General features: G+C 37.1%; 1 protein-coding gene across 3 annotated transcripts in view; it reads left to right on the forward strand.

Annotated features, from left to right (window-relative positions):
* TBC1D32 (TBC1 domain family member 32) overlaps window positions 1-19,955 on the forward strand; it is a 208,130-nt gene that overhangs the window by 120,009 nt on the left and 68,166 nt on the right. For all 3 annotated transcript variants that reach the window (XM_055535047.1, XM_055535046.1, XM_055535044.1), the window contains exons 24-26: window positions 10,407-10,529; window positions 12,285-12,393; window positions 13,256-13,352. In XM_055535047.1, coding sequence (XP_055391022.1) covers window positions 10,407-10,529; window positions 12,285-12,393; window positions 13,256-13,352 — 329 coding nt within the window. The remainder of the gene's footprint in view (window positions 1-10,406; window positions 10,530-12,284; window positions 12,394-13,255; window positions 13,353-19,955) is intronic.

The raw sequence follows: 19,955 nt of genomic DNA on the forward strand, positions 1-19,955 counted from the left end.
GATCAGAGAAGCATACCCAAATATTGTCGGGGTTGTTGCTAAAATTCACAGAGTCATGCATTATGTCACTTCTTTGGTGGTAAATAGTGTAAGATTTAATAATACATCATGTATCTTGCATGTGATATCTTGAGATTTTAGGCCACTAGAACTCAGAAACTTCACTGAGATGGCCATGAGTTTTTTGGATATCTCTCTCTGGCACACCTACTCTAAAACATGTAGAAGACAAGCTATGTCCTTTTCACAACGTATCATCAGTAGAGTAGTTTTTCATGATAATTTGAGGGATGATAGGACTAAATTTTGATAAAAGAAAGGATGTGTTACTGTCCATGTTGAATGAAAGCAAGCTGCTCTTGCTTTTCACATTAGCCAAATTAGCAGTCTGGCTTCCCTTGTGGCTCAGCTGGTAAAGAATCTGCCTGCGATGTGGGAGACCTGTGTTGGGAAGATCCCCTGGAAAAGGGAAAGGCTACCACTCCAGTATTCTAGCCTGGAGAATTCCATGGGCTGTATAGTCCATGGGATCACAAAGAGTCGGACACAACCAAGTGACTTTTACTTACCAGTGAAAGATTTTGTTAATTCACTCATGTAAAGAGGCTTCATCTTGATTATGTCTTTTGTTACATATAATGAACAGATACCCGAAGGCAGGAAACATGCACACTGAGCAATGCTGTATAAAATGTCTGATAGAGATAGGGGCTTAGTCTTCAGTGCCTGAGGTAAGATGAGAAAGATGTTTTAGATATCATCAATAAACCTGACTCAAATAAGGCAATAGATTTGATTATCCCCACAGCTGTACAAATGCTTTCATGGAATTACTGAAGGGTTGAATCCTTCCCCACTTTAAATAATTGTGTTACGCCTCCAAAAGCTTCGCTCTAGGCAAACAAACTCTTATGTCTCACTGCCTTCAACCAGCAACACCATATCCCTGGGATACTAGACTGTTTGGGTTCCTGGGAACCGTAAGACTATAATAATGTGGGTAATATTTGCACATTGTTTAGAATTGTAGGAAATAGAGAATGAGGGAACAGCTAAGGTCTGTGATTACTGTCTGTCTTTGGTGTACAGAAACTTCTCTTATTTTGATAAAAGTAACCTATAATGCCTAAATAACAACCTCTAAGGGAGTTTGTGTCTGGAGTAGGTAGAATCAATCTACTTCTAACTGTGTTCTGAGAGAGACACATACATATACACGGACACTTCTGAAATTTCTTCTGTGAAACTGTTGATATCTTTACATTAACTTTGTTATTGCTACTTTATCTGTTTATAAAAAACTGAAAATATGCCATTAAAACATTTATCTAGTTTACTCTTGAATTTGGATTCATCTTGGATAATTGTTGATTATCTTTGAACTACTTCTTGATACAACCAACTTTATATATGAAATAAGCAGAAGTTTTTTTCTTAACTTTGGGAAATATGGGTTGGAGTCAACAAAAATTGAGCTTAATGATTTGTTATTTGCAAGCCTAATAATATGTAAGTTTTGAGACATGTTTTTCTGATCACTTTTTAAAAATTAATGGATATGAAATTTGCCCACTCCAATTCACTTCGTAAACCTAGCTTTAATGTTATGGTTAGGCTAAAAAGATGGTCTTACTCAAGTGACTCTTTCTTCCATATTTACTGTAGCTGCTAGCTTATACAGATATGCTGATGTAATTAATGAACTCATTAAGATCTGTTTATTAGATGGTTACATGATTGAGTAGTAAATGGCACTTGTTGTCAAGGCTTTATACATGATTATTAAAGTATGCATTCTTTTATTGATATTTTTAATTTGCTCATATTGCATATATATTTATACTTCATATGAATAAAATGCTATACTTTTTCACATTACCCACCCTAGCATAAAATAAGTTTTTAAATGAAATATTACAAATACAAATACTACATAAAACATGAGCTTAACAAGGTGTTGTAAATTAAATGTCTACATAAAATCCCAGTCAAGTAAACAGAAAACTTACTAGTACTATGCATTTGTTGATCATGACTGCCTCCCTTCTTGCTAATGGGTAAACACTATTCTGACTTATGCTATTTACTACTTTGATTTATTTTTATTTTTTACTACTTATTTTTGTATTTCCAAAAAACACATTTTAATTTTTTTGCTTTTTGTTCTTTATTTTAGTTTTAGCATAGACTATATCCTGTCACATCTGACCTCTTAAATGTAGCATTATGTTTCTAGGGTCAGTGCTCATTGCCATATAATATGCCATTAGCAGGTGTAGACTGTGTTTTGTTTATATATTATTCTACTACCAGACTTTGGGGTATTTACAGTTCTTCAGTTTTAGCTGTCATAAACAACTTGCTCCACGTGGAACATAGAGCAACACATCTCTGTGTACATACATATACATAATTCTTTTGTGTTACAGAAAAGATATCTAAATATTCAAAGAGGTTTCTGAACTTCTGTTCTATTCAGTTAGATTTTTGTTCATCTTTGTGCAAATATTGCATTGTTTTAATTACTATAGCTTTATAATATGTTACAGTAATTATAGGGTGATTCCTTCTACTTTGTTGTTTTTCAAGCATCTTGGCTACTTTTAGTACTTTTCTTTCCATGTAAAGTTTAATATCACCTTGTCACACAAATCAACCCATTGGGATTTTAATTATCATTGGATTGAATCTTTAGATCAATAATGAGTGGACTGGCATCTTTATAATGAGTTTCCAATCTGTAAACATGGCATATATCTCTATTTAAGTATTCTTTAATTACTCTCATTAGAACATTGTTTTTTTTTCCCATAGGTCTTATATGTATTTTGTTAATATCTGTAGCCTTATGTTCCTTAGTATATACTACAGTGCCTGGCAGTATCTCCCAGTCCTTTAAGAGCATGGACTCTGGAACAACATTGCCAGAATGATTTTAGACAACATTCGTAACTCTCGATGCTTCCATTTCCTCATATGTGAAATGGAGACAGTAACTATACCTTCCTCGGAATTACTGTGAGACTAAATATGTCACATAAATCTAGAACTGGTAGTGAAAGTCGCTCAGTCGTATCTGATTCTTTGAAACCCCATGGACTATACTGTCCATGGAATTCTCCAGGCCAGAATACTGGAGTGGGTAACCTTTCCCTTCTCCAGGGGATCTTCCCAACCCAGGGATCAAACCCACATCTCCCTCATTGCAGGCAGAATTCTTTACCAGCTGAGTGACCAGGGAAGCCCAAGCATCTGATTAAATGTCTGAGATTGTATAGATGTACAAATTATCAATTCGTTTAATTATTCTGTTTTAAATGCTTTTAGTTTGTTAGTGGAGGCATTTTGTTGAACTCTAACCAGAAGCTTTGTATCTTAAAATAACACACATTTATCTCAGTTTCTGTCAAGGTACACCCTTTTGCAGTCTCACAAGGCTGCAATCAAGGTGTCAGATGGGGCTGTGATATCATTTGAAGCTCAAGTAGGAAACGGTCTGTTTATAACCTCATGGATTCTTGACAGAATGTAAAATCCTCATGATTTTAGCACAGAGGGGCTTGTTTTCTTGCTGCTTAGAGCCCAGAAGCCCTTGCAGCTTGCCAGTGTAAGTGTGCCATCAGTTCTTCCTTGTCACTTGGTTTTCCCCAACATAGCTGCTTGCTTCTTCAAAGCCAACAGAAGAAAGAGACACTCCACCAAGAATGGCATAGTCTTATGTAATCACATTCAGGTAATTCCATCTGTCCAATCACCTTTAACTACTCTGACTAGAAGCAAGACACAGATCCTGCGTACATTTTAGAGAAGAGAATCACACAAAGACATAAGTACCAGGAGGGTGGGATCATGAGGACCACCCTAAGCGTCTACCTGCCACAGAGCCTTTTTTTTCTAATAAATAGATCTCCTACTGACAATACCCTGTTTTAAGCTACTGCCTTATCTAAATTATCACTATATCTTTTTCTACACTGGTACCTCTGCTTCTGTCCCTGCCTAATTTTGGCCTGTTCTGTACGCAGCAGTCAGAGTGATCCCAGTAAAATGCAAATCAAGTAATCTCAATTCTATACTTACCAAGTTCCTCATATTATCAGGATGAGTGGCTTAAAGCTCAACATTCAGAAAATGAAGCTCAGGGCATCCGGTCCCATCACTTCATGGGAAATAGATGGGGAAACAGTGGAAACAGTGTCAGACTTTATTTTTTGGGGCTCCAAAATCACTGCAGATGGTGATTGCAGCCATGAAATTAAAAGACGCTTACTCCTTGGAAGGAAGGTTATGACCAACCTAGATAGCATATTCAAAAGCAGAGACATTACTTTGCCAACAAAGGTTCGTCTAGTCAAGGCTATGGTTTTTCCTGTGGTCATGTATGGATGTGAGAGTTGGACTGTGAAGCAGGCTGAGTGCCAAAGAATTGATGCTTTTGAACTGTGGTGTTGGAGAAGACTCTTGAGAGTCCCTTGGACTGCAAGGAGATCCAACCAGTCCATTCTGAAGGAGATCAGCCCTGGGATTTCTTTGGAAGGAATGATGCTAAAGCTGAAACTCCAGTACTTTGGCCACCTCATGTGAAGAGTTGACTCATTGGAAAAGACTCTGATGCTGGGAGGGATTGGGGGCAGGAGGAGAAGGGGACGACAGACAATGAGATGGCTGGATGGCATCACTGACTCAATGGACATGAGTCTGGGTGAACTCCGGGAGTTGGTGATGGACAGGGAGGCCTGGCGTGCTGCAATTCATGGGGTCTCAAAGAGTCAGACACGACTGAGCAACTGAACTGAACTGACTGACTGATAGTAAGGTGCAGACTTCCTACAGTGACCTTAGAATCCTGTATGATATTGACCCCTAATTTTACTCTAACCTCATCTCCAAATATTTCTCCTTTGCTTATTCCTCTTCAGCTACATTGGCTTCCTTGTGCTCAGTTGCTTAGTCATTTCCGACTATAGCCGGCCAGGCTCCTCTGCCCAAGAAATTTTCCAGGAAAGAACCCCTGGAGTGGGGAGCCACTTCCTATTCCAGGGTATCTTCCCAACCCAGGGGTTGAACTTGTGTCTCTTGCATCTCCTGCTTTGGCAGTAGATTCTTTACCTCTAGCGCCACATTGACTCCTTTCCTGTTCTTCAAACAGGCACATGTGCTCTCAGCTTTAGTCACTAGCTCAAGCTGTTTGCTGTCTTAGAGCATTTTTTCCTCAGATAGTCCCATGGGTTGTTTCTTTATTTCTTTTAGGTCTTTACCCAGTGTCACCTTCTTGATGAGGTCTTTCCTTACTACCTTATTTTAAATTGGGTACAGTGATCCATCCCCAGTGCTCTCTTGTTACAACTCCTTACTCATTTCCCTGCTTTAGTTGTATCCGTGCTGTGTTTTAAGTTTGTATTTTGTTTCTTTCTCCCCTCTTCTAGTACTTTGGCATTCCATAAGGACTGGGATTTTTGTTGATTTGTGTTCAGTGCAGTATCTTCAGCACTTAAAGCAGTAGTAGGCACTTAGTAGGCATTCAGCCAGTATTTCTTAAAATTAAGTAAATTGAATTTTATGTCATGGGGGTGAGTAGTTTCCAAATCAACCGTTTTATCATCTTCTGATAATGAACAGCATTATTTCTTTTCAGGTAACATTCTTTTTCTCATCTTTTTTGCATTGGCTTAAACTTCTAAAACAATGCTAAATAATGGACAGTTTTGCTTTTCTCATTACCTCAGTGGGAATGCTTTTCCCCTTTATACTTTTGTATACTTTCAATACTCTTGCATTGAAATGAATTTGTCTCCTTAAAGAAATAACCTTTTTTTAAATTTACTCAACATTTTTTGGAAAATATGGAGTATATTGTGAAATGTTGAATCTTAAATCAAGGTGCTTTTAGGCATCTGGTCAGATGATTATATGATTATTTTCTATTACATATGGATGCCATGAATTACCTCAGGAGATGTTTTAACATTAAGCTAGCCTTTTCTTCCTGGAATGAACTGTATTTGATCACAGTATGCTGTTCTTTTAATTTACTGCTGGATCAAATTTGTGAAACTCTCCATTATTCCTAGTATTTGATTTTAAAAGTAAGATTTTAAAAATCTTCCCTCATTTGTTAAAGTTTCTATTTGCTGTTGCTGCTGCTGCTGCTAAGTCGCTTCAGTCGTGTCTGACTCTGTGCAACCCCATAGACGGCAGCCCACCAGGCTCCCCCGTCCCTGGGATTCTCCAGGCAAGAACACTGGAGTGGGTTGCCATTTCCTTCTCTGAAAGTTTCTATTTACTCATTCTCTAATGAGAATTCAGTCCAGGCATGCATGTGCTTTCACAGATACTCTAACTCACCTTGGATCATCTCATTGTTCATCTAGATTCTATGGACTCCTCCTTTCAATTCATAAACTAGAGGATGCTGAGGTTATTTTCACTACCCGTTCACTGATTTAATAGCCTGAAGAAAGTAGAAAGGTTACTAGATGCACCCTAAATCTTTATAGCTTAAAGCCTTATTACTTAGTTTCCCACAACTTGATTCTTATTTTTCTAACAAAACATCTAGAGTTATCCTTAGTGTTTTTCTTATTTTTGCTCCAAATATTCAGTCTATCAGGAAATTCTATCTGCTCCTGACATATTTAAAATTCCTCTATATATTTGCATCTATTTGTATATTCTTTTGTTTATTCATGTCATTGCTGCTGCTGCTGCTGCTAAGTCGCCTCAGTTGTGTCCGACTGTGCAGCCCCATAGACGGCAGCGCACCAGGCTCCCCCGTCCCTGGGATTCTCCAGGCAAGAACACTGGAGTGGGTTGCCATTTCCTTCTCCAGTGCATGAAAGTGAAAAGTGAAAGTGAAGTCACTCAGTCATGTCCGACTCTTAGTGACCCCATGGACTGCAGCCTACCAGGCTCCTCCATCCATGGGATTTTCCAGGCAAGAGTACTGGAGTGGGGTTGCCATTGCCTTCTCCCATTCATGTCATTACTACAGGTTAAAAATTACCACAGTTTTGTAATGTGTGTTAATATCTGATTTTAGACTTCCTCCCAGTGTGGTTTCATTGTCCTGCTGGTGTTGAATGTTGCTATGGATATGTCTGAGAGCAGCTTGATTCCCTGCCCCCAGCGCCACCTCTCTTAGTGACTCTTCCTGGATACCCCAATGGTCTTTCTTTCTCTAAGTGTAGTAGCTTTACTGGGCTCTGTCTTAGTGTTGACTCTTCTGATTTCAGTTTACTTATGGACATGCTGTCACTTTATATACTTAGATTCGTGGTGATTTTTTCTTGGAAAGAATTTTACTAGTATCTCTAAAGGTGTGTCCTGTTAGGTTATTTCTGTTTTCTCTTCAAACAATAATTTGAACTCTTTGTTTTCATTATATTTTTTGTACTTTTCTGTTCCCTATAACATTTATTCTGCCTTTAGCAGCATCTGTCCTTTTTTGCTATTTGTAGTTGTGCTTTAATTCCTACAACACTTTCATTTCTTCTGCTTCTTTCCTTCGCTCTGCCAGTTCATGTTTTATTTTTTCTGGTTGTTTTGCTGCTTCTTCCCTGTGCTTATACAGCTCTACTTTGTGTAAAGAACTTGTTGGACACTATTGCTTTACATTAAATGTTTTAAATAAAGAGATAATTGACGTATAATATTCTGTAAGTTATACAGCCTGTTGCTCTAATACATTTTATTTAGCTTAAAAATTACAGACAATTATTTGGTTGTAGTTTTCAAGTTATAATGACAGTATATGTATGTGTGTGTTTGTGTTTGCCATCTGCTCATCCTCTTATTTCATCCTTTTTCTTGGAGCACCTTTGGATGCATCCTGTGATATTTCTTTTTGGAGGGATGTGAGTTTTTTCATCAGCTATTATTGGTATGGTCATATTCCCAATTAATTGAACTCTTTCTGTGGGCCTAAGTTTTGGGATTTGTGTATGTTTTTGTGTTGTCCCTGCCAATCTCAATATGGAGGGTAGTCAGTTTTAACTATTAATAATTGTCTCTATAACCTATAACCAGTAACTAGTAATTGATTTGTCTGTGACTCCACCTTCTACCTGTTTGTTTTATTATAGGAACCATAATAGGACCAGGGTTTTTCCTGCTTCTGTCTCATGTATTCTGTTTCCATTAGGAACCATAATAGGACCAGGGATTTTCCTGCCTCTGTATCATGTATTCTGTTTCCATTGTTGCAAACAGAGGATTAGGTTTTTCATCTGAGTATACTCATTTTTTTTAATTTTTTTATTAATTTGGGGGGGAAATTAATCTTTTTATATTTCGTTGGCAGCCATGATATCCTTTCTTAGTTTCTTTCCTCCCATAGTCATCTTTGCCCAAGTTTGACTGCTCTTTACTGTCCTTCAGCTCATTTTGTAGCTAAATATTTTTATAATCTTTTCTTTCCTTCTCAATTCTTGGGGTTATTTTTAGACTTAGAGAAGGGAAATACCAATTTATCTACCATCTTTAAACCAGAAGTCTAAGTAGCTTTTTTTGTTTATCTAGCACAAATATTTTTACTTTTATAAACTAAATATGAAACATTATGTAAATTAATGATAGTAGATCTTCTCTTAGTTTTATATGCATTTGGTCATTTTCAATAGGTTCTGGGGAGTGATATTGAATTGCTCTTAAATGCATCCATCAGATATTTTTCTGAAGATGCTATCAGATAGGTAAAGCATGTGATTGCACCAAAATTGAAAAACTATAAAAGATGTACTGTGAGAAATATATTCCCTTAGTCTGTCAGATTACACCCCCACCCCATCTAACAGTTGTTGCCAGTTTCATTCTGTTCTTGGAGAGAAATTCTATGTAAAAACAAATATGTATTTACATGTATATTTAAATGTTTCTCAGTTTTTGTTCAAATGCTATCACTGTACACATTTTGTTCCTCTGCTTTTAACATACCTTGGAGATAATTCCTGTATTACTCAAAAATACACTTTTACAGTTTTTGGTTGAATCATGTCAAGACAGAATCTTCACATTTGTTTTATTTTTCTTTTTAATTTATAACTTCCTTTACCCCCTCTTTTTTAAGTGAACCTTCTTTTTCTTTTCTTTTTTTCCTAAATAAATACATAATGTGCAGAAGTCTCCAAATTCTAGCTTTGGGGTTGACTCTTTCTGCCTTGGGTGTCTTTTTACATATTTCTATTAGCCTTATATTTCCTATACACTGATAATGAGATATCTTGGATTGGTTAGTTTCAGGTTCAGTTTTCTTGGCAAGATTATTTCATAGATGGTGCACTGTACATCCGGAGAAGGCAATGGCACCCACTCAAGTACTCCTGCCTGGAAAATCCCATGGACAGAGGAGCCTGGTAGGCTGCAGTCCATGGGGTCGCTGAGGGTCGGACACGACTGAGCGACTTCACTTTCACTTTTTACTCTCATGCATTGGAGAAGGAAATGGCAACCCACTCCAGTGTCCTTGCCTGGAGAATCCCAGGGACGGGGGAGCCTGGTGGGCTGCCGTCTATGGGGTCACACAGAGTCGGACATGACTGAAGTGACTTAGCAGCAGCAGCAGCACTGTACATCCTCTTGCATCACAGTAGGAGCCACGTGATTTCTATGTTTAGTGATGTTAAGATAGATCAGTGTGTTTAGGTGTTTTCAGCTCTATTTGACCGTTATAAAGTTAGCCATTGACATTTCACCTGGTGAACATTTCCTGGATTGATAGCGAAAAAATTCTGTCATTCTTTCTATATTTAATTTGGTGTAAAGTGATGGCAATCTATAGTTTTTATAGATTTGCTAATGCTGTTCCCTATTTTTTTAAGAGCACTGTCTTTTTTAATAGTTTTATTTATTTATTTATTTATGGCTGTGCTGGGTCTTCCTTGCTGCTTGGGCTTTTCTCTAGTTGCAGCAAATGAGGGCTGCTCTCTAGTTGCTGTGCATGGGCTTCTCCTTGTGGTGGCTTCTCTTGTTGTGGAACACGGGCTCTAGAGTGAGTGGGCTTCAGTAGTTGTAGCCCACAGGCTCAGTAGTTGTGGTGTATGGGCTTAGTTGCTCCACGGCATGTGAAATCTTCCCAGGTGAGGGATTGAGTCATGTCTTTTGCATTGGCAGGGTGGATTCTTTACTGCTGAGCCACCAGGAAAGACCCCTTAATTTTTAAATTATTAGTTGAGAAGGTTCCTAGATTTAAATCAATTTTAACATAGATTAGAAATTACCCATGGTCTTTAAATAGTATTTCAATAAGAAAATCTTTTGAAGTCAGTTATTTAAAATATATGTGAAATAACTGCCTAATTTTACTTACAAAACTTGTGGTTCCATGTATAGGTGTTTGAGACACCAAGAGACTCTCTAAACTTTTAGGATGTATTTTAGAATATCTATTTTTATTGTTCCTTTTTATATAGGTTGTTAAGTGTGGTATGCTGTGATCTAAACACTCTTCTTCTATTGGAAGCTCAGTATCAAATATCTGAATTGTTACTAAATGCTCAAGAAGAAAATACCTTAGAAACCTCTGAAAGTCACAGGTAAAAAAAAAAATACTAAGAATAATAGTTTTCTTTACAAATATTCTGTTAAGACAGTAATTTCGGTACAGTTTATTTCATGTTTTCCATTATTTGAATTCAGTAGATTTAAATAAGAGTAAAAAGCAATTAAAGCATAAATATCAGTTAAAAAGATTGTGAATGACGTTTTTGGAAATGGCTTGCAGAGTACTACTTTCTAAGTTTCTGTTTAGTTTTTTATGTTTTAGTAAAGTACTGACTTTATTAAGTTGTGTCACCTTTAAATTCAGACTACATGAGAAAGATGACCCATTAAACAAAATGTCTGATTTTTGTGTCTCTTGTAGAGGCAATTTTTACTTCATTTTCTTAATTATGTTAGTTCACAGTCATAAATTCTGATTATTATGAAACGATGTTATGGTAATATCTTGAAAACTTTTTTCTACTAAAATGTCATACTTGACATTACCTTGAATTGGTTGACATATGCTGGATACACATTCAATAGCTGGCATTATTTTTGTGTCCGTAATCTTTAAAAAAAGTGTTCCTCCACCCTAGCTAGGCCTTGGAAAAATAGTATAGATCAGGCTATATTGCTGAATGCTCTAGTTTTGATATAGAGGATAGTATTAACAGCTGCAGAAGTGTGGAGGATGCAGAGTTTAGAATTTGAAATAGGCTACTTGGCCTAGAACTTACAGCAGAAAGCAAAAAGAAACTAAAGAGCTTCTTGATGATGGTGAAAGAGGAGAATGAAAAAGCTGGTGTGGAACTCAGCATTCAAAAAACTAAGATCATGGCATCCTGTCCCATCACTTCATCGCAAAAAGAAGTGGGAAAAGAGAAAACAGTGATGGGTTTTATTTTCTTGGACTCCAAAATCACTGTGAATAATGACTGCAGCCATGAAATTCAAAGACGCTTGCTCCTTGGAAGGAAAGCTGTGACAATCCTAGGTGGTGTATTAGAAAGCGAAGACATCACTTTGCCAGCAAAGGTCTCTACAGTCAAAGCTATAGTTTTTTTCTGCAGTCATGTACAGATGTGAGAGTTGGACCATAAAGAAGTTTGAATGCCAAAGAATTGATGCTTTTGAACTGTGGTGCTAGAGAAGACTCTTGAGAGTCCCTCGGACTGCAGGGAGATCAAACCAGTCAATCCTAAAGGAAATCAACCTGAAAATTCATTGAAAAGACTGATGCTGAAGTTGAAGCTCCAATACTTTGGCCACCTGATGCGAAGAGCTGATTCACTGGAAAGGACCCTGATGCTGGGAAAGATTGAAGGCAAAACGAGAAGGGAACAGCAGAGAATGAGATGGTTAGATATCATCACTGACTTGATGGACATGAATTTAAGTAAACTCTGGAACTTAGTGGAGGACAGAGGAGCCTGGGATGCTACTGTCCATGGGGACACAAAAAGTCAAACACGACTTAGCAACTGAGTAACAACAACTAGAACTGAACGGAACGTTGACAAAAATGTGGTAAAGTTGTTGTGGAAGTACTGCCTGTCTTCATGTCATTTCTTTTTGACATATAGCATTTGTTAAGAAAATATTCTTCATATCATTCATTTCATTATATCAATTATATCTCCAATTCTTTGCTCCTTAGGTCAGAAAGCTGTAGGATAAAGGTGAATTTATCTCTCCCCTTTCTATAGAAACTGTATTGCTTTTTTCCTTATGCATTGCACTGACATGATCTTAAAATTAAATCATATTTAATTAAGGCAGTAACAATTGGTATGTTTATTTTTCAGGGAGTTTATAATTGATAGCTTATCAGTAGAGAGAAATCATGTTCTTGTTAGAATAAATCTTATTGGTGGGCCAATGGAACGAATTTTGCCTCCAAGGTTACTGGAGAAGGTAAGTGGAGTAAATGGAGGGGAGAATGTTTTTCGAATGCTTTTTGAAGCAAGGTAGCCAACTCAAATGACAGTTAGGATACAAGTAAACAGTTCCTAATGAAAATAGTATTTTTCATGACAAGATGTCACAAGTGGGAGTTTGTGTTGCAGAGTAGGATATTATTTTATTAAAAACTTGTCATTTTCCTTGTGTGTCTTTGAATTTTTTTCACTTTTAAAAACTGTCTCCTTCATGATACTTAATTTTTATTAAAGTGAAGTGAAGTGAATTGAAGTCTCTCAGTCGTGTCCGACTCTGTGACCCCATGGACTGTAGCCTACCAGGCTCCTCTGTCCATGGGATTTTCCAGGCAATATACTAGAGCGGGTTGCCATTTCCTTCTCCAGGGGATCTTCCCGACCCAGGGATCGAACCCAGGTATCCCGAATTGTAGACAGACGCTTTACCGTCTGAGCCACATGACTAATTTTGTTGAATTGCATTGGCAATATTGAGTACCTCTTTTTTCATCAGTATCCATAGAGTTTGGTTTTCTCTGGAAGGGTTTTTTGTTGTTGTTGTGCACTTGTTTTGACTCTTCACACCAAGAATGGTGAAGTCAAAATATAGCAGCGCAAGAGAAATAGCTTTGTGAGCAATCTGTTTATAGAATTATCATATTTGTCTTCAGTATTTAATGTTTCTATATTTCATTTTAGTTAGTATCCATTAGAATATTGAATTATAAGATAGCTTTTGGTTAGTTATATTACAACTCTAGAATTTATGAAACAAAAGCCAATTTTAATGTCACTTCAAAAAGTCTTAAAATTTTATATTAAACCACTTCCTAAAGTCATCTGTCTTGCTTCTTTTTTAGGGTGATAAACCATATCCTTGGCCAATGTTTTCATCATACCCTTTACCAAACTGCTATTTGTCAGACTCTGTTACAAGAAGTACTGATCTAAAACAAGGTAAAGTATTTATCATCAAGTGCCATGTTTTAGTGCTTTTTTTTATACTTTGAAAAAAAGACAAAGTAATTTGAAGACATTAATACTATTTTTCTTTCAGTTTGTACATGTGGATAGATTCATGTCTATTCCTTTGTAAGTTTTCCTTATTTCACATATTCTTTACTAAACTAATATTTATATGATGCTGAATAATTCTTATCAGAACCTTTTTTTGCTTTTTTTAAAAGGGGAATTAGTGATTTTCGATGAATTAATTCTAGATATGTAGAAGTAGCCCACCAGGCTTCTCTGTCCCTGTGCATTCTCCAAGCAAGAATACTGGAGTGGGTTGCCATGCCCTCCTCAGATCTTTATTCAACAGATTAATATTTTTTTTATACTTGTGCCACATGTAAGTCCTGTGTGCTCGAGACTTGAAATAGAAATGTTATATAAATATAGTAAAATAAAAAAATTTTAAATGTCAGCTATTCATGACCTTTTAGAGAACACAGTCAAGTAATTAGACAATTGTATAGTATTACAGTGTGATAGGAACTAAGTAGAAAATGTATAGCCTGCTAGGATAGTTCATAAAGCAGATGCTCTTCCAAAGAACATTAAGTTTAATGTAAGACATGAAGTAGGTGTTTTCTGGGTATTAAAGAGCGTTTTTGACAGGAACCAGCAGTGAGACTAAAAGGAGAAAATTGAATTAAGAAGTATAAGTAGTTCAAGGATGTGTGAGATATGATATGTGAGGACAAGCGTGACCAGAGATAAGACTTAGACAGGTAAGCCAAGTTTAATCATAAGGCCTAGATACCTCAACTTCAGGTGTTTAGACCTTATCATAAGAACAATAAAAAAATCAAGCAGTTTTTAGACCTGAGAATTCTAAGATGAAATATGAAGATAGTAAACCATTAATTTGAAAAGTTAACTTTTGATATCAACATGATCTTTGCATTACTGTCAAACTTGCATTGGAAAAAAATAACGTATATAATTGATTTCATTGGGTTAGGTTCCACAGTTATTATTGACAAGTAAGACATTTTTCTTCTTTCATAAAGCCATTTACCTTTCCCTATGTTTACTTACCTTAAATCAATTAATAGAGGCCATCAACTGTTAAACATTTTTATTTCTTTCCAGTGTTTAATATATAGACTATGTGTCTCACAGTTGCACAGAGGCAAAAATTCTATTTTTTTTTTTTCTCTCTAGAGGTTAGGGAAAGAGAACTCGAGGGAATTTTAAAAGCTTTTAATATTGTCTTTTACAATTTTGCCTGTGTGTTTTTCTGTTTGACCTAATTCAGAGATGTGGGGTTAAGATTAAGTATTTTTTAAGAAGAGGACCTTGAAAGAATATCGTTTTGGACTCTTCACACTGACTTGCATCCCTCAGTGAACCCAATCTTTTACTCTTATGTTTTTCTATGCTATTTTCAGTCTTTTAGCCAGTCTTAAATATTCTGACATTCTTTCTTTAGGTTTCATTATTTATTCATCTACTCATTCCTTTATTCAACATGTTTTGTGAGTGCTGATTATCAGTTACTTCACTAAGCCCTGGAGATAAGATGAGGTGTTAAGACATGGTCTGTTCTCCCTGCTCCAACCCTTCAACCCTTTTCCTTGTCTGGAAATAACATTGGTATCTTTGCTAAGTTTCACTTGGAAACAAATATATCTTTTCTTTTGAACAGCAAATTGACTCATTATCAATCTTATTTTGTGACTGCCATATTAGGTAATTTGTTTCTTCAAAGTAGTTTGGTAAAAAAATGCTTTATTTGAAACTGACCAAGGCAGACAAATCAGAAAATAAGATTAAATTGATAGTTCCCTGAGAAGCTCAGAGGAGTATAACTTTATTCCCTGTTCTACTCTTATAAGTGATTTAGAAAAGGTAGTGATAATAGCTTCTCTTCTAGCCCAGAAGATCACTTGCAGAACGGTTATTAACCTCTAGTGAGCCCACAGTGCTTCCAGGCAGCCACACGGTATGTCCCCAGTTCAGGGTACTCTCCTAGTCTCCTAAATGACTTAGTTTCAAATCTTCTCATTCATCGACCCTTCCTCACCTCTTCCCAATCTTTCCTGTCAGATAACTGTTTTCCTTTTTTTATCCCCCCCCCCCCCAAAACTGAGGAAATAGAAGCTATCAGCTTCAATATACTCTTGATACGTATTGGCTGACTCAGCTACATCTGTACCAATTTAGGGTTTGCATTACTATGAATGAAACTGCAAATATTACTTTAAAAGGCCAGGTTCTTCAGTTGTGCGATACATTCCATCCTCTTTCTCAGCAAAGATATTGCTTCTAACAGTTCTCCCTTTTTCCTTATGGTTTTTTCATAGGATTATGGGGCTAGGGGATGGGAGCTTGGTAGGGCTTTCCACTGTAGCTTTTCCATAAGCCAACCAGCATGCTATTAATTTTTCCATATTTACAATATCTTCCTTTGAACTTTCTTTCCCCTCTCTAAAATTCCATTTCTGTCCTCCCACTGCAAAATTCCTTCAAGGAATTGTCTAATCTTAGTAATGTAGTTATTCTCTTTCTGTGTTCTCTTTTTTTTTTTTTTAATTTAATTTTATTTTTTAAACTGTACATAATTGTATTAGTTTTGCCAAATATCAAAATGAATCCGCCACAGTTCTCTTGAATCAACTTGAAAGCTAATCAGGCTTTCAACCTTGCCATTCTACCAGGGTTAAATTAATGGGTCGGATCTCAGTACTCATCCTGTTACACTTAGCATTATCACTTAACATGTTTGATGCCTCTGCTTTTTGAAACATTTTCTTATTTGGCTTTCAGAAAGTACATTATCTGATTATTCCCCCCCACCCCCTTGAATTTCTGGCAAATTCTTCATCTTTGTCAGATCTTTCAGGTCTCTCCAAACTCTAAACTTTGGAGTGCCCCTCTCAGTTCTCAGTTGTCTTTTTCTGTGTGTGTGCATATTCTTTTGGGGATTTCATTTAGTCTTATGACTAAAATACTGTCCAATATACACAGATTTATATCTTTAACCTGTGTCTCTAGTTGACTCTGTACTCATATCTGTTTACTTGATACCTTTGCTAGGGTGATTAGTAAATATATCAAATTTAACAACTGAGATAAACTTCTGATACTCTTTCAAAATCTATTCCTTTGGTACATTTCCTCATTTTAGAAATGACAAATTTGTGCTTCCATTTCTTTAGGCAATAAAGTTGAAGACTTTTTTTGACTCTTTTTCTCTGCATAACCTGCATCTGTGAGTGAGTGAAATCGCTCGGTCGTGTCTGACTCTTTGCAACCTCATGGACTGTAGCCCTCCAGGATCCTCCATCCATGGGATTTTCCAGAATATCCATGGCATGGGAATTACAAAATACCCATGGGATATTTCCAAGAATACTGGGATGGGTTGCCATTTCCTTCTGCGTGGGATCTTCCTGATCCAGGGATCAGACTCAGGTCTCCCACATTGCAGGCAGACTCTTTACTGGCTGAGCCATTTCTGTTGCAAATGCCCTTGATTCTCCATGCCTCAAACAAAACCACTTTTCACTCATCCACTACTCACTCTCATCTCTCACTGTACTGTTTTAGTAACCTGTTCAGTTTGTTAACACAGCAGCAAGATTAATGCTATTGAAATGTGGTTGGATTATTTTTACTCCTCTAACTGAAACCCTCTAATGACTTCCCTATAATCTATAAAGCCCAATTTCTGTCACAAGTCCTATTTTAGTTTAATACAATTTCAGGTCTCTTTATTTAATTTCATATTTTCCCACCATACTGGGCAGCAACTTCTAGTTACCTTTCTATTAGTGCCTAGAACCCAAGGGTTTGAATAAGACATTATTCTCAATTTTACAGCAATACTTAATAATTCCTACCAATGGTGGTCCTGACATTACTGTGATTCTGTTAAGCAGGACAGAATGATCTAGCCAGTCAGTGGATAGCCTAAGAGGTACCACAGGAAGGGATTTTACATAGATACATTTTGAGTCAAATATGAATCATACTTAGGTCATTCTGATATTACAGATGTTTCACTGACCCTATACTTATAGAAGAACAGCAGAATATGGGAGAGGAAATCAGAAGCATGTCCAGATTTCCATAGTACCTAAGGGAGTATACTGATGATGTCCTTGTAACCTCTGTGAGAATAATGGAGCCAGACATATTTCTAGCAGATAGAAAACTAAATTGAAAGTAATGTTCCTCGTTAAACACTGTTCAATAAGTTTAACATAAATTATGCATTTAAACTAGTAATTATGCATTTAAGCTGTTTAAGCTAGTAATACTTTAAGATACAAATAGCTGTTTTAAAGGCAAGAGTTCATATACTTGCCATTTTGCTTTTTCAATTTGGAGGTAATGATTCACTGATTCTGATAGGTGTTGTTTTAGTCATTTGCAATGCAGTATTCTGAGTTATCATTTCATTGTTGTGGAAAAAAATCATTTAGTTGTGTGCACATGCTGGCATTCACCTAATTTGTCTCCCAACTTTTAGATTTATCCTCCTTGCTACAGTTAGCATTTCCTCATCTGTTAAATTGCCTCTTGTTAGTTCCTTGGCATCAGTGTTAGCTATTAGACAATTTATTTTCATCTGTAAATAAGAATCTTGAAGCACCATTTGGTTCAGTTATTTTTCTTTGTACACATTTTTAGGGTCACCATATTAAAATGTAAAAGCCTTTAAAAAAACTGATAAATATTATTTATGTACATATGTCACATATGTGGATAATCATAAATCAACTTACATCAAAAATTTTCTTCCAAAATAATATCTCTCTGTTATCTGACAGTTGAGAAAAGTAGGAAGAAATGTGTTAGTACAGTAACTTATCATTCCTGTGTAGAAGATAAGAAAGAGGGAAGGGGAGTTGGAGAAAGAGTTACGCAGTGGTTAAAACCAAATGCCAGTTAGCATGTCAATGAACTGCTAGAGATTAACTCATAATTCCTTTCCTATATGAAACAGAAAGATTGAGACACCTAAGGAAAAGGTCAGTTTTCATGCCAATCCCACAGAAAGGCAATGCCAAAGAGTGCTCAAACTACCGCACAATTGCACTCATCTCACACGCTAGTAAAGTAATGCTCAAAATTCTCCAAGCCAGGCTTCAGCAATACGTGAACCATGAACTTCAACATGTTCAAGCTGGTTCTAGAAAAGGCAAAGGAACCAGAGATCAAATTGCCAACATCCGCTGGATCATGGAAAAAGCAAGAGAGTTCCAGAAAAACATCTATTTCTGCTTTATTGACTATGCCAAAGCCTTTGACTGTGAGGATCACCACAAACTGGAAAATTCTGAAAGAGATGGGAATATCAGACCACCTGACCTGCCTCTTGAGAAACCTATATGCAGGTCAGGAAGCAACAGTTAGAACTGGACATGGAACAACAGACTGGTTCCAAATAGGAAAAGGAGTATGTCAAGGCTGTATATTGTCACCCTGCTTATTTAACTTATATGCAGAGTACATCATGAGAAGAGCCGGGCTGGAAGAAGCACAAGCTGGAATCAAGATTGCCAGGAGAAATCTCAATACCCTCAGATATGCAGATGACACCACCCTTATGGCAGAAAGTAAAGAGGAACTAAAAAGCCTCTTAATGAAGGTGAAAGAGGAGAGTGAAAAAGTTGGCTGAAAACTCAACATTCAGAAAACTAAGATCATGGCATCTGGTCCCATCACTTCATGGGAAATAGATGGGGAAACAGTGGAACCAGTGGCAGACTTTATTTTTGGGGCTCCCAAATCACTGCAGATGTTGATTGCAGCCATGAAATTAAAAGACGCTTACTCCTTGGAAGGAAAGTTATGACCAACCTAGGTAGCATATTGAAAAGCAGAGATATTACTTTGGCAACAAAGGTCCGTCCAATCAAGGCTATGGTTTTTCTTCCAGTGGTCATGTATAGACGTGAGAGTTGGACTGTGAAGAAGGCTGAACACCAAAGAATTGATGCTTTTGAACTGTGGTGTTGGAGAAGACTCTTGAGAGTCCCTTGGACTGCAAGGAGATCCAACCAGTCCATTCTAAAGGAGACCAGTCCTGGATGTTCATTGGAAGGACTGATGCTGAGGCTGAAACTCCAATACTTTGGCTACCTCATGGGAAGAGTTGACTCATTGGAAAAGGCCCTGATGCTGGGAGGGATTAGGGGCAGGAGGAGAAGGGGACGACAGAGGATTAGATGGCTGGATGGCATCACTGACTTGATGCACATGAGTTTGGGTGAACTCTGGGAGTTGGTGATGGACAGGGAGGCCTGGCGTGCTGCGATTCATGGGATTGCAAAGAGTTGAACACAACTGAGTGAACCGAACTGAATCTAAAATTAGTTTTCCCAGGAGTTATTCGGAGAAGGCAATGGCATCCCACTCCAGTACTCTTGCCTGGAAAATCCCATGGACGGAGGAGCCTGATAGGCTGCAGTCCATGGGGTCGCTAAGAGTCAGACACAACTGAGCGACTTCACTTTCACTTTTCACTTTCATGCATTAGAGAGGGAAATGGCAACCCAATCCAGTGTTCTTGCCTGGAGAATCCCAGGGGCAGCAGAGCCTGGT

The sequence above is a fragment of the Bubalus kerabau genome, chromosome 9 (assembly GCF_029407905.1).
Source record: "Bubalus kerabau isolate K-KA32 ecotype Philippines breed swamp buffalo chromosome 9, PCC_UOA_SB_1v2, whole genome shotgun sequence".
In the NCBI taxonomy this organism is placed as follows: Eukaryota; Metazoa; Chordata; class Mammalia; order Artiodactyla; family Bovidae; genus Bubalus; species Bubalus kerabau.